The sequence below is a fragment of the Curcuma longa genome, chromosome 15, assembly GCF_044706935.1.
Source record: "Curcuma longa cultivar G26 ecotype Majalengka, Jawa Barat chromosome 15, ITB_CL_G26_1.1, whole genome shotgun sequence".
In the NCBI taxonomy this organism is placed as follows: domain Eukaryota; kingdom Viridiplantae; phylum Streptophyta; class Magnoliopsida; order Zingiberales; family Zingiberaceae; genus Curcuma; species Curcuma longa.
In genome coordinates, this window is record NC_133875.1 from 8,656,555 (window position 1) to 8,672,134 (window position 15,580).

The following is a 15,580-nucleotide window of genomic DNA, read 5'->3' on the forward strand; positions in this document are numbered from 1 at the left end:
CTAAGTGAGTTCATCTTTCTCAAACACTGTTATAAAGGTTTCTCGAATAGCATGTCCAACCTAATGGACTTCAATCAAAATGATCATAATTTTTTATAGAAATATATTATTGTGAGTACTATTTTTTATTGGAAATTAAGCATCCGTAGCTTTCCAATAATATATGATTTGTCTTATAATTTATTCTTAATAAAAATAGATTAATAATTGAAGTTGACATAAAAATCTTTTCTGTGTCAAAGCATGGCGCAATGCAGTGGGTACTTACAGTACCTTTTTAATCCTCTATATATATATATATATATATATATATATATATATATATATATATATATATATATATATATATATATATATTAATTTAGTCCTATTCTCGGGTCATATGGACCAACATGCTTAGCAATAGTGTTTTAATTAGTTTGTTGTAAAGGCAATTTAGTTGATCCTAACCTATAACTAGAAATTTAATTGCAACCATGTGTTCGTACTTGCCTTTCTGTTCCTCGTGCAATATAAATGAATGGTGTTGCACCCCCGGCCCATCTATACTTTACATGTTCCTAACTAACTAAGGACGGCTGCCATTGCCATACATATATTTATTTCCTTCTTAATGCTTATTAATGATTAAAAACTCTTAGTCTCGATTGGCAAAGTGGGTATGGTATGCATTAATCTATCAGCGAGGACGGCGGCCGGCCATACGCAATTAGTTAACTAATTAATCCCTCTCATGCACGCATCAGCCATGACACCAACAATAATATACATATTATATATATGTATATAAAGAAATTAACATCGATCGATCCTTGTTCCTCCATGGCTCTCATTGCGCTGCTGATTGCAGTACTCCTGCCGGTGCTGGTCTTCTTCCATTACTTATGGAAGATATTCCTGTGGCGACCATACGTGGTAACCCAAGCTTTCGGCAAACAAGGGGTGAGAGGCCCTCCCTACGAGCCTTGGTTCGGGTCACTGAGGGAAATCCAAAGCATAAGAAGGGCTGCAATGGAGGTCGTCTTGGACATCGACGCCCACGATATCACCACCAGAGTGCTCCCCCACTTGGCCAAATGGATAGCAGAATACGGTCTGGTCTGGTGCATGGATATCATATATATATATATATATATATATATATATATTGGAGCAATGATAGATAGCATGAAAAATTGTAGTATGAAATTGACATACATGTAAGTGGGTCCCATTCACATGGGATGTCCATGCATTGTGTGTGTCATGCTGAAATTTTATATTACATTTTCATGTTATCTATCATTACTCATGCATGCATGCTGATTAATTATATTACTACCTACGTACTGTTAGTTGTTGTGTTGAGTTGGGTGCATGCATGCATGCAGGCGAGACGTTTTTGTTTTGGGTGGGAGCGCAGCCGTCGGTGTGCATCAGCCAGCCGGAGATGGTGAGGCAAGTCCTGTCGAAAAAGTTTGGCTTTTATTCGAGGCTGGCGCCGTCGCCGGAGGCGCTGGCACTCGTCGGCAAGGGGCTGGTCTACATAGAAGGGGCCGAATGGGTGAGGCATCGGCGAATTGTCAACCCTGCATTCTCCATGGATAAACTCAAGGTCAGCGTACGTACCTACGTGCATGATTTAATTCATTTTAATTCCCAACACATTATTGCTTTTGCTAAACACATCCACAATTCAATTCTTACCAAAACACTAAAAAACAATAGAAGATGCCAAAAGAAAAATAATTAATACTATTAATTTGATAGGATGCACATTCCAATTTAATTAATCAATAAATTTATATTTACTAATAAAAAAAGAAACACGTGAATGCATGCTCACATGGATATATATGACTGATAATGTCTAGTAGTTTGTATGCTTATTGGTGATATGATACTTGTGATTGGAAGCCATGAAATTAAATTTTGTCCTGATCAAGTGCTCATTATATTTGCTTGACTCGATTGGCATATTAAGCATATTATTGGTTATAATATATATTTATTTTATTGATTTTACTGTTATAACATATATTTATTTAATATTATTGGTTTTGCTTACTATATTAAGCATGTTATGAGTAGCATGCATGTAATCATTCTTTTTTTCACTTATTACATATTAAGCATGTTGTGTGTGATAAGCATGTAATCATCTTATTGATTCCTCTTAATATATATTAGCAAGCAAATAAGAACGTTACAATAATAATACTAATCATATGTCATAAGTATTTTATCATCTTAAGTATGTCATTACAATAAGAGCATTAATATATATATTAATAAACACATTTATATATATTAGTAAGCAAATAGAGAATTAAAATAATAATAGTAATCATATGTAATAGTTACCTAATCATCTTAGGTATATCATTAAAATAAGGCATATGCCATAGCATTAAATAATAATAATATAAGCAAATATATAATATCAGTCATATGTCATAAAGTTAAGGAGTTATAGATAAATTATCATTTTTACAAAGCATGTCGATCTAACATGTATAAGAAGCATCATAAGAGCCGATAGAAAAATTGAACAAAAGAATATAATCATATATTAATAAAAAGGTCGATTCATCATCCATCATAAGGTTTCAAACCAATTGACTTCTTAGCATACCTCATCATAAAGGTGAGGAAAAGACCACTAACCTAGCAAATAAAAGAATGGTGTACATTATCTTCCAATTGTTAGTTATGTGCATGCCAGTATTAATTAATTAATTGGTTAATGGACATCTTAATTATATTAATTATCTTCGTACGTACGTAGTTACTGACTAAGACAATGGGCGAGTGCGTGAAGCTGATGTTAGAAGGATGGCAAGAAGCTGCCAGAGAAGGAAAGGAAGTAGAAGTGTCTGAACAATTCCAAGTGGTGACAGCCGATGTGATTTCTCATACTGCTTTCGGAAGCAGTTTTAAGGAGGGCAAGGAACTATTTCTAGCACAGAAACAGCTGCTGAACCTCGTCACACAAAATTTTCTCACTGTTAACTTTCCTGGATCCAGGTGATCGATCAGGTGTATATATGTATGTATAATATATATATATATATATATATATATATATATATATATATATATATATATATATATATATATATATATATATATATATATATATATATATATATATATATACTTGTGCACTCAAGTTAATTACAGTACTCGATCATGATTGACAGTGGTTTAGCTTAATTAATTCTGAATTCTGTAGCTATGTTCCGAGCAAGAGGAACCTCCAGACCTGGAAACTGAAGAAGAGAATAAGGAGCATGTTCATGAACATCATAAAAGATCGACTGGCTCGTAGTGATATTGCAGCTGGCTGTAGCACTGACCTACTTGGATTGCTGTTGGAAGCTGAGAAAGTGCAGGTCGACGATCAGAAGTTGAGCATGGAGGAGATCATCGACGAGTGCAAGACGTTCTTCTTGGCCGGCCATGAGACCACTTCTCACTTGCTAACGTGGACAATGTTCTTGCTCAGCTCAAACCCTGACTGGCAGCAGAAGCTCAGGGAGGAGGTGCGCAAGGTGTGCGGATTGCAAGTCCCAAATGCAGACATGATCACCAATTTAAACCTGGTAAACTAAATTTACTCTTCTTTTTTTCTATGATTATGGATGATTGAAAATAATTTTTTATAATGCAAAGAAAAATTAGATACAATAGATTCAATATAGTCCAACACTTTTCATAATTATTGTGCATGGATCTAAATTAAATCAAGCACTTTAATTTTTCTTTAGTTCAATTAGGAGATTGCATTATCTAGCTAGTTCTCTATTTCTTCCTAATTAATAATTGTGGCTAAATTTAATTTGTGTTTTCTATGCTCGTAGATGACTCTTGTTCTCCTCGAGAGCTTGCGGCTTTATAGCCCGATAGTGTTGCTGAGAAGAAAGGCAGCTAAAGATATGATACTAGGGAACATTAAGATCATGAAGGGCACCCTATTGATGATGCCAATATCAATAATTCACAGGAACAAAGAGATATGGGGAGTCGATGCGAACGAGTTCAATCCACTTAGATTCGAGAACGGGATGACTAAGGCTGCCAAGAATCCTAATGCATTTCTCACATTCTCGATCGGGCCAAGAGCATGTATAGGTCAAAACTTTGCCATGTTGGAGGCGAAGACAGTGATGGCAATGATACTTCAGAGATTTTCATTTAGTTTATCACCCAACTACAAGCACGTACCCATCGATTCAGCTACCATTGTGGTGCCTCAGTATGGTCTTCCAATTGTTCTCAGGGCTCTACATTAAGAATTAATATTCCTCTTGGTGTTAGCTAGTGGACTATATATATAATCTCATTTGTAAACATATTTATGATTAAACTTAATTATGATACAATTTTATATCGATCGACAAACTTATATATCACTCTTTTTCTCTTTTCTGTTTTCTTAGAATGATTGGCAACTTGGCTCACAATTACAAAATTTGATTGAGTGTTGCTGCATATGGAAATTAATTAAGAATATATGCAAGCTATATCGAACAAGATGTCACAGTGTTTGTTATTTTTATGAATATAAATTTGGAATAATTATGATGAATATATGGAGAAATCCATTGATTTATTTGCTCGTTAGAATATTCCTTATGAGAAAATATTTTTTTAGTTGTATGAAAATAATTATCATGTTGTACTCCTTAAGGGGACAACAATTGATATGATCGTGTTGACAATATAAAAAATAATAATTCGATTGTATATTTTAATTCATCCTATAAGGGCTATATATATATAAAAAAAAGATTTCTTGTACACCTTTATAAGAAATAATATTATAGTATATTCTAAATTACCTAAATTAGAATATCTTAAATATACAGTTTGTATAATTAGAATATATAACTTTCTACACTCCCCCTCAAGTTTGTGTTGTTAAAATTGAGGTAGTCACTATCTTTAAGCTTTTAACAAATCTACTGATAATATCCGGATGATCATGTAACAAGAAATAAAAACATGATCTCTAAACTAACCTTGTAAAAGGGAACCACGATAAATTACAATATACAACATGCAATGCAACCAACAATAGAGGTTGCATTTAAAAAAAAAAGAAAATTTAATGACTGAAAGATGAATGAGTTTGGAGCACCTGAACTATCCCTAACCAACTACATACGTCTCAAGAACAAATTGGGACTCAGGACCAACAATTTTTTGCCATTAAAATACAACTATGATGCATCTATAACTTCAGCCTGTTATATATCTACCGTGACTGGACAATCTTGTGTGGTTGAGTGAGCTAGGTAGTGTTGTATATTATTCCATTGCCTCCAAATGTACATTCTGATAGCTAGGCGTGTTTCTTCGCAAGCTTGTTTTTCTCTATTGCAACGAACTGGGTCTAAAGCTGGATGCCAGTCTGTGAATCTCAGTCACCACAGAGCTGAGGGGTTCTCCTCAAGTGAGCCATCAAGATTTTTTTTTTTTTTCTCGTTGATTATCATGGAAGTGCTGTACCATGACTTGAAGATTTTGTTTCAGGAGCCTGCAAAGTTGTGGGAATAGATGGTCTTGTATCATCTTGTGTTTCATCAAGAACACCCAACACCTTGAGGCTTTGCCTGGTCATAACAAAGTAAATTTATCTCAAAATAAACTCAATATAAAATGGAAAATGCAGTTACCATCACGTGGTTATTAGTAACTAGGACAGAGAAATGTATATTATCAACATCAATCAACTCATATTTTTCCTAACTATTTGGTCAGCCATATGGTTCTTACTCCTCAATTGAACTCTATGCAATATGCAAGATTAAACAATTGGAGATAGTCTTAATTTTCTCAAGGTCTTCACTTTGTCTAACTACTTATATATTTTATTGAATGCCATTGAATATGTATATTTTTCTAGTGTAATGGTTTATTTGAGCTTACAAACTTCTCAATAGTATTTTGGATCTCGTAGTTTCTGATAATCCCATGCATTCATCTTAGCATTCTCTCATCTTCACTCACAAGCAAAAAAATAGGCCATTTTGACCCTGAACATATCATGGTAAAAAAAATTCAACAGTTTTGCCAACAGCCATTTACATTCTTTGTTGAGATGAAAATGTCCAACAAAAAAGACACCCTTCAAATTTTGGCCACTATTAACCTATAGCTATGCAAATTTTGGCCCTATTAAACTGTGAATAAAACTTATTTAGCACAAAAAATCATATCGACACAACCGCAAGCATCATTGTGGTGCGATGCTACGCACCACTGCTTGCTGTAAACAGAAACCTGGAGATGCTGGGAGATGGATACGTTTTAGGTCATGTTTAGATTTAGGGTTTTAATTTCCACAGTATCCATTTTTGCTGCACCTCTTCACTTCTAATAGCCTAGCAATGAGATTTGGGTGAGAATAAAATACCATCAAGTTGTGTTTCTAACAAATCTTTTCTGAGATGGCCATTGTTTAATGAAATCTATTTTCTTATTTATTTACTATGAAAGGATTTTGGTTTTTGTCAAATAAAAATTTGACAAGCTTAGTCAAACAGAAAATATCAGGATATATTTTTAGGGAGAGTTAGAGTAAAATCCCTCTGTTCTTGTTTATATTTAGATTCAGTCCCTATATGTTTTTTTTAAGGATTTGATACCTTACAATTATCCCATCTTAGTTTTAACTCCCTATAAGGCTGAATTTTCATTTTTACCCTTGTAATTTACATAATTTTGATTAATTTTTTCCACCCATCTTCTCCCACCGATTCATCTTCCAACAACCCATCTTCTTCCCTCCCCCAACGGAAACTCTCGATTGATCCCGACCTAACCATTTGCTTGAGGCCTAGAAAACTATCGGCTCTCCTACCTTGACCACTAGCGACCTGTGGCAGCAAATGTGATAGCAGTGATTTCTTACCAACAAGTCGTCTTCCCTCCCGCAACGGTAATCCTAGACCGCTTCATCCCCCACTTGACCAAACTATTTGCTCGCCCCCTTGAAAACTATTTTGTCCCCTTATTTCAACAGCTAGCGACCCATGACAGCAAGCAAATGCGATAGAAGCATCAAGGAGAGCAACGAGCAAGTGCACAAAAAAGATTAAACAAAGTAAATATGCTTGATTACATACAATTTTGGATAAATTTTTTATGATAATTACTTATTGATACAAAGAGTATCTAATTTTAGTCAATAGGTATTTGATTTTGTGCTTGAAAGATTTTAATTTAATTTTTGGAGATGTAAAAAAATTATACTTTGAAGTTAATAATAGTGACTTTTGTTTGAAGTTCATGAAGTAAAAATATGATACCTAAATTGTTACAAAAAATGTTGTACCTAATGTGAGTCAATAGGTACTTATTTTGGCTTATTAATACCCTGATTCGATTATTGGTTGTGTTATTCGTGAAATAAAATAATAATACCTAAATTGGTAGAAAAAGTACTTAATGATAGTCAATCGATACTTGTTTTGGCCATTTAAACACAAAAATTTGATTATTTGGGGATGTTAAAAAATTTATTTAAAAGTCAAATTTAAGTGACTTATGTTTATGGCCTTCGTTAATCGGTTCTTGTTGTGGTACTGATTTTACATACAATTTTGGATAAAATTTGTGATAATTACATTTTTTTTATTGGTACAAAGAGCATCTAATTTGAGTCCATAGGTATTTGATTTTGTGCCTGAAATATTCTGAATTGATTTTTGGTGTTATAAAGAAATTATACTTTGAAGTTAATAATAGTGGCTTTTGTTTGACGTTCATGACGTAAAAACATGATACCTAAATTGCTACAAAGATTTTATATCTAATGTGAGTCAATAGGTACCCTGATTCGATTATTGTTTGTGTTATTCATGAAATAAAACAATGATACCAAAATTGGTACAAAAAGTACTTAATGTTAGTTAATAGATACTTGTTTTGGCCATTTAAATACCAAAATTTGATTATTTAGGGATGTTACAAAAATTATTTAAAAGTTAACATTAAGTGACTTATGTTTGTGGCCTTCGTCAATCGGTTCTTATTGTGGTACTGATTTTACATACAATTTTAGACAAATTTTTTGTGATAATTACATATTTTTTTATTGGTACAAAGAGCATCTAATTTGAGTCAATAGGTATTTGATTTTGTGCTTGAAATATTCTGAATTGATTTTTGGTGTTATAAAGAAATTATACTTTGAAGTTAATAATAGTGGCTTTTGTTTGACGTTCATGATGTAAAAATATGATACCTAAATTGCTATAAAAGATTTTATATCTAATGTGAGTCAATAGATACTGATTTTGGCTCATTAAATATCCTGATTCGACTATTGTTTGTGTTATTCATGAAATAAAATAATGATACCTAAATCGGTAGAAAAAGTACTTAATGTTAGTCAATAGATACTTGTTTTAGCCATTTAAATACCAAAATTTGATAATTTATTGATGTCAAAATAATTATTTATAAGTTAATATTAAGTGGCATATCTTTGTGGCTTTCGTCAATCGATACTTTGGTGGTACTGATTTTGCCCTATATTGCTAAATGTATTACGTAGATTAATATGTTACGTTGTGTTTCTTATTAACTTATTTTATGAAAATATTTATTGAAATCATTGCTAATTAAGTTTTTTGTGAATTAGAAATGACAAAAACTAAACAATATACCGATGATAATGATGGAAATGTTGGACCAAGTGGAAAAGGTTACTCAAGGTGTTCCCCAACAAAATTTATGTCAGTCATGGAACAATTGGTTCCCAAACTGGGTGAACTACAATTAAAGAAAATTAAGGCTTCACCTCTTGCACCTTGGTTAAAGATTCAAAAGCTTTCTATAAGCACCTCAAGAGTTTATGCAATGCTTAAACGCTTTGAAGTAGAGACATGCAGTTTTTGTTTTGGAAGCAATATCATAGTGTCATTCACTTCTAGGGAGTTCTCAATCGTTATAGGTTTACCTAGCATTGGTCAACCGGTTAACATCGATTTGAAATTGGGTACTAAGTTCCTTGAGCGACATTTCAAGGGGATAAAATGTGTTAAGAGAAATGTCATCATAGAAAAGTTATTTGTGTTGACAGACAATGAATTAGAAATTGATGATTTTTTATTTTGTTACTTTTTAATTGTGTTATATTTCCTATTAGCAATTTTGGTACACCTAGTTTTATTTTCCCATACTTGGACAATTTGAAAACATTTTTTTAGTATGGAAGAGGAGATGCAGCTTTTAGATTTTTGCATGTTGAAATTGAAGACTATCTTGGATACTCCAAAGTGGACAAAAAAGAGAAAACATATATGGGAGGTTGCATAGTTGAACTGATAGCGGAACATCTACTAATACAAAAGAAATAATGCAAGACTCTCACAAACTTAACAAGATTCTTATTGTAGTAGTAGGAACTTACAGACTCAAACTTTGGAACTTGAAACTCACAGGACTCGGACTTAATCGAAGTAAGGCTTGTAGTGTGATGCACTGCGTGCCTTGCGACGATATATTACACACCATTATATAGAGAGAACTAGTAGAGAGAGGTGAGAATCGGGTGCTCATTGGGCCCCATCGACATTCCCATCAGTCTCTCTTTTACAGATGTCTCCCCACTAACACACAATAATACAATATCTTTCCTAAATGGACGGCTCCCCGGGGCTCAATCCATTCAGGAATCTTACAGCTCATGCTATATGCAATACTTCTCCGCTAAGGAGAGAATCTAGTGTATTATTAGGGTGGTCCACCACTTCCGCACTATCACTGAAGTTTGAAAGCAGCGGTTCTGATTGTTGCTTCACGGGTAAGGTTTGAAGCTGCTTCAAGTTGATCATTGATCTGCTTGACAACTGGGTACCAATTGTCGTAAAAGTTGTTTCCTGTAGTACTTCGTCGGCTTCTGAATTCTTGGAGCTTAAGGAAGTGCAATGTCCGGTATTGCTCCATGGCTTTAATGACGTGTTCAGCTGCTTGCTGCTCCAATTCATACAGTTGTTGTTGTATGTCCTTGTATTCTGCAAGATATTCATTAAGAGATACTCCATGCTGGTCCCGCATACGTTGATAATGCAGGAGGTGAAGATATCGGTTATCCAGCCTGTCAATGTTTGCAAACTCCGGATCATCTGCCCATGAGCTTCTGGGCTGGGCCTTTGTTGTAATTCTTGTAGGGCTGGAGCTATTAGGTCCAGGTCATCCATTACTGCTTCCGGCCATCCTGTAGGAACAAGACAAGTTATTAAACGGGATAATGCATCAGCTACCTGATTATCCTTTCCGTCGATGTGCTCAAAGTGAATAGGAATTCCCATGCCAGTAATGAAGTCCGTAAAAGCTAACCAGCGGACTCTTGATGGCTTATTACTTGGAGATTTCTGGAAGACGCTAATAATAGCCTGGCAATCTGTCCTGATTACCAATTCCTCCTTGTCTAGGAAATATATTTTTAATGCTTCCAGAGAATTCATCACAGCATGAATTTCAGCATCAATAGTGGATTTGGGGGGTTGAACTTGCCACTAGCATATGCACATATTTTCTCTGAGGATTTAGGATCAAACTTGTTAGGCTTCCATTTACAAATACCTCCCCACCCATCCATACACCCATCTGTTTCAAGTATAACATAGCAGTCTTCGGGTGGAATCTCCAGGGCTGGTAGCTTCTTAACAGTCTTTTTGATCTGATTCACAAGATTCCAATCTTGCGTATTCATCCTTTTATCCCCATTTGGGCTGGTTTTAGCATACAGAGGCCCAAGTAACTTCCCCAGATTTGGAATATAATTTCGGGCATAATTTAATAATCCCAACCAGGATCTCATACCCTTCTTGGACAGTAACTCTTTTTCTTGGAAATCCACAATTTTTGAAATTATATGAGGCTGGAGCTTGATTTTCTTATTTCTTAGCACCGCCCCTAGGAATTCTATTTCAGGAACACCAATCTTCATCTTTGTGGGGCTCAGAACTAAGCCATGCTGCTTACAAATTTCCAGCATTATTCTGAGATGTTTAGCATGTTCTTCCTCATTCTGGGAGAAAACAAGAATATCATCAATATAAACAGCTATAAACTCACTAGTTCCTTTGAAGCAGTTGTCCATTTTGCGCTGGAATATTGCAGGTGCATTTTTGAGGCCAAAAGGCATCACCAGCCATTCATAAAGCCCATCAGGAACCCAGAATGTCGTCCATTCAATAGAATCAGGATGCATAGCAACCTGATGGAAACCACTCTTAAGATCAAACTTAGAGTAAATTTGACTTTTACCAACCTTCTGAAGAATTGTCTTTATTCCAGGGAGGCTATATTGATCCTTATGAGTTAGATCATTAAGGCGCTTGTAGTTGAAGACCATTCTCTCCTTGCCTTTAACTTCCTTTCCGATTTTGGGATCAATAGTGGTACCTGAGTTAACAATGATAGCAGTAGTTCTATGTCTGCTCTTACTTGGCCTTATAACTTTTAACTCCAGCAAAGCTTCAACATGTTTAGTGAAAGACTGCTTTTGAGAAGGTGTCAGATGCTTCAGAGGTCTATCCTCAATAGTAAAATCAGGATTTTTAATATCAAGATGACAAACAATTTGATTCTTAGCCCAATGCTGCAGAGGATTTTCCCCAATATAACCTTGTTCTTTTAATTCTTTCAGAAGTGGTTCAAAATGTACCTTAAAATTACCCTGAAGTTGCCCAATAGAACATTTTACCATATCCTGAATCTGGATATATTCATCTTCATCCATATCCAATTCCTCTATAGCTGCAGCAGATGTTACAGCAGGTAAAGTGTTAATAATGGTAATATTCTTATAGAAAGTTACCACATTTCCTTCAATTCGAACTCCTCCATGCATAGCTCGGATGAAATTGCAGCCAATGATCATTTGAATACCATCACCTAAAACCATAGGGAAGCTGTAAGTATATGAAATTCTGAATATATTCTCACCTACAAACATTTTTCCTTGCTTCAGCTTCATGTCAGCAGTGACAGTTGACACCCCCGTAGATTCTAATGTCAAGCTCATGCCAAATCAGGGGGGAGCCTCTTCAAGATCCTGAACGATACAGGCGATTAATAGGGAGACTAAGCTACCTTACTGTTACTTGTTCGGATATCTTATTTGCAGTCAGTGTAGTAAGTCAGCTTCTCAACTCTCCATGCAAGGAACATTGGGATGTTGTGACATGCATTATCCGATATATCAAAGGCGCTCCAGGAAAGGGTCTTTTGTACGAAGATAAAGAATATACTCGAGTCGTAAGGTATTCTGATGCAGATTGGGCAAGATCTCCCATTAATAGAATATCTACTTCTAGGTTTTGTATATTTATCGAAGATAACCTTATTTCTTGAAAAAGCAAAAGGCAGAATGTTGTAGCAAGGTCTAGTGCAGAGACAGAATATCGAACTATGATCATAGCCAGTCAAGAGCTTATATGGCTCAAACAGTTGCTTCAAGAGCTAAGATTTGGAGAGGTTACACAAATGTCACTTATATATGACAACCAAGCCGTCATGCATATCGCCTCAAATCCAATTTTTCATGAGAGAATAAAGCATATTGAAGTCTACTGTCACTTTGTCAGAGAGAGTCATATCTGATGAAATATCTACTAGTTTTGTTAACTTACATGATCAACTAGCAGATATATTCACTAAGTCACTGAGAGGTCCTCGAATTGACTATATATGTAACAAACTGGGAACATATGATTTATATTCTCCAATTTGAGGGGGAGTGTTAGAATATTTAGGGATATTAGCCTATAAAAAATATATATTTTTTATAGAATAGTTCTCCTAGAATAGATCCCTAAATTGGTGTATAATAAGGTCTTATTTCTTGTAATAAAACAAGATTTCTTGTAATATTTTTAGTGACCATAATTGATAAGCAGAAGTGCAAAGAATTCCTTTCCCAACTATGTAGGTGCTATAAGTTAGAAATAGTAGATGCTCAGCGACTTAAAACTGAATTAGTTACGATGTTTGATTATTAAAGTGTGAGAATTCCCAATGTAAATTTATATCACGATTATAACACAGTAGAAATTTTCATCAAAGAAATCATCATGAAATGTGTAACAAATGGAAGTACCATGGTAGTGAAGTCCTCAAGTTCGGTTGATTAGCATAAGCAGCAAGTGGAGTTCGTAAGTTAGGATGTCGATTTAAAGCACTCTCAAGATGAAGTGATGGCAACTGTTAGAAGTAATTTGACATAAGTACCATACTAACTCAAGCAAAATAAGAATTTATTGAATGGGGAAATAATAAACCTGAAGTAGAACATCAAAAGAACGAGGTTGTGTCTGTGCAGCACATTTCAAAAATCCCACCCATAATTGTGGCATCTTCCATATCTGCATTGAAAAAGAAAAAAAGAAAGGATGAGACATCATATGTAGGTTTTGGCTAACCAGAAAATAAATCATTAATAAAACAAACAATGAAAAATGACTGTTACGAGTGACAAAGTAGAAGCCATTAAAATAGTTAAAGAAAAAAAAGAAAAATCAAATCTATAAGAATCTTGAGTTCTATCTATCATAAGGAATTGAGGCATCCAAGTTTAGTCTCACATGGATATTGTGGGCTGGGCAAGTAAGTAGGGTGTATAAGCATGGATAAGTGAGCTACTATTAACTTACACTTGAGCATTTGACCTAGTGGTTGGGTCTAATGAGCTAGAGGTATAGTTCCCTCATCTATGCTGATCATAACAAATTATTATATAATTTTAATAAAACAATTATACCATGTAAGTTGTGTCAAGTACATGTACCATGATGGTACCAAAGCTTGCCTTGGAGTTGATGGCTTCAATGAGTACATTCTTAATTCTAAAATTAGAATCCAACAAATATTTATTTTTAAATTATATTGTAATCAAAATAATATTTCTTTGTTAAGACCATGTTTTTGTTGTGCTACACGTATATAGTGCACAAGGTCTCAATTTGGGAAATGAACCATGGACCTACCACGCATGGCTTAAATGCTTCAATCCCTTCTGAGTTATCCAATATTATTTAATATTGGTGAAACCTAATTGGCATCAAGTTATAAACTGAAGCTTAACTCTAGTTGAGCTTAATGAAACTGAAGTTATAAACAGGCGTTTGAGCTAGGTTGGTAATGAACACTGCTCAAGTTCATTTGTGATTTTTGATAAGGCTCGAATGCAGTTGAGCTCTGCTAGATCCTACACATCCATAACCTATACAGGAAGTTTATATTCGCAAAAAACCATGTAGATCATGAGATAAACATGCAATTGCAATTACAATGAAAAAATCAAAGTGAGCAATCATGCACTTCAGACATTACAAGCACTAGACACAACATAAAGCAAAACAATAGCATGATATGAAAAGAATTGGTCATCGTTTACCTTGAATTGGAAATACGTTTATATGATCATGTTCAGAAATTAAGTGGAGAGGAAAGAAAGCAAGTTTTGAATTTAAATGATTTACTTGTAGATTTTGAGAACAAACTGCTTGAGGGAAGAAAACTTTACCCTAGAATGGAAAAACTAAATAACTAAAACATTACATCTTGTAGTTTCACAAATTTTAATTTTGTTTAATGATACAATTAGGTTAGTTTAGCCAACCCCACCTAGTAGAACAAGGCTTAGTTGTTGTTGTTGTTGTATACAATTAGGCTAGTTTACCATTTCTAAAAACATTATTTTGGAAATATTTACTTAGGCTGAAATAAAGAGATTATTTAAATTTTTTTATTCTTCTAATTTATTGGAAGGAATTACTTAATGCCTGTTTTATTTATAAGTTTTTTATTATTCTGCTTTCTCTGCATTGCTTGATGAATAAGTGAACACACCCAACTGGTTTGATCCGGCACTAGTATGTATTTTAATCTTTACAAGCAATAGCAAAAAGCTCTTATTTGGTTCATCTGAACAAATTTAGATCGAATCAAATTGATTTAAAATCTTAAGCTACCCTATTTGTTAGCTTCTAACTTATAAATGATAAACACTTATTTTGCAAGCGACACTGCTAAATATATGTGTCTTATATATATATCATCTATTCCACTTATAATATTAATTAAAAAAACTTATTACAACCAAATGAAAGCTTAATTATATTTTGTAATTTTTATCCTAAGTAATGTTTTATTAATTTAATGTTGACCACATAATGTCTCTACATAGCCCATGTGCTATGCAGTGAGTCGATCACATATCCTTTTTCAAAGGTTGGTTACATATAAAACAATGCCAAACAGAATAAACAGAAAAAGGAAAAACTATCCTACAACATCATCAATGGTGAAACAAAAATAATCTGTTACCTGCTTTTTCACTAGCTTTGAAAGTATACCCATAACAAAATCAACCTGCAAGGTGCAGCAAGACCAGAAAGTTATAAGGATTGTACATTTCATGGTCATGAGCAATTAATAGAGAAATTCACTTCCATACTATGCAATGCATCACAAGGTACAGAGGAGAAGAGAAGAAAGGAACTTCAAGAAAAAGAAACAAGGAGAGAGACGAGAAAGGAAAAGGGATCCAAGACATAATTAACTCAATTCAATGTAACAT

General features: G+C 34.2%; 2 protein-coding genes across 2 annotated transcripts in view; one reads left to right on the forward strand and one right to left on the reverse strand.

Annotated features, from left to right (window-relative positions):
* The first annotated feature begins 822 nt into the window (after positions 1 to 822).
* Positions 823 to 4,274, forward strand: LOC141846776 (cytochrome P450 709B2-like). Its single transcript, XM_074734821.1, has 5 exons — positions 823 to 1,093; positions 1,371 to 1,594; positions 2,768 to 3,006; positions 3,215 to 3,584; positions 3,843 to 4,274. The coding sequence occupies exons 1-5, from the start codon at positions 823 to 825 to the stop codon at positions 4,272 to 4,274; spliced, it is 1,536 nt and encodes a 511-aa protein (XP_074590922.1).
* A 713-nt stretch (positions 4,275 to 4,987) lies between these two features.
* The window catches only part of LOC141846585 (uncharacterized), a 43,651-nt gene continuing 33,058 nt past the window's right edge, over positions 4,988 to 15,580 (reverse strand). Inside the window, 4 exon segments of the mRNA XM_074734620.1 lie at positions 4,988 to 5,597; positions 13,100 to 13,203; positions 13,281 to 13,364; positions 15,328 to 15,372. Of these exon segments, the coding sequence (XP_074590721.1) occupies positions 5,477 to 5,597; positions 13,100 to 13,203; positions 13,281 to 13,364; positions 15,328 to 15,372 (354 nt within the window). The 3' untranslated portion in view covers positions 4,988 to 5,476.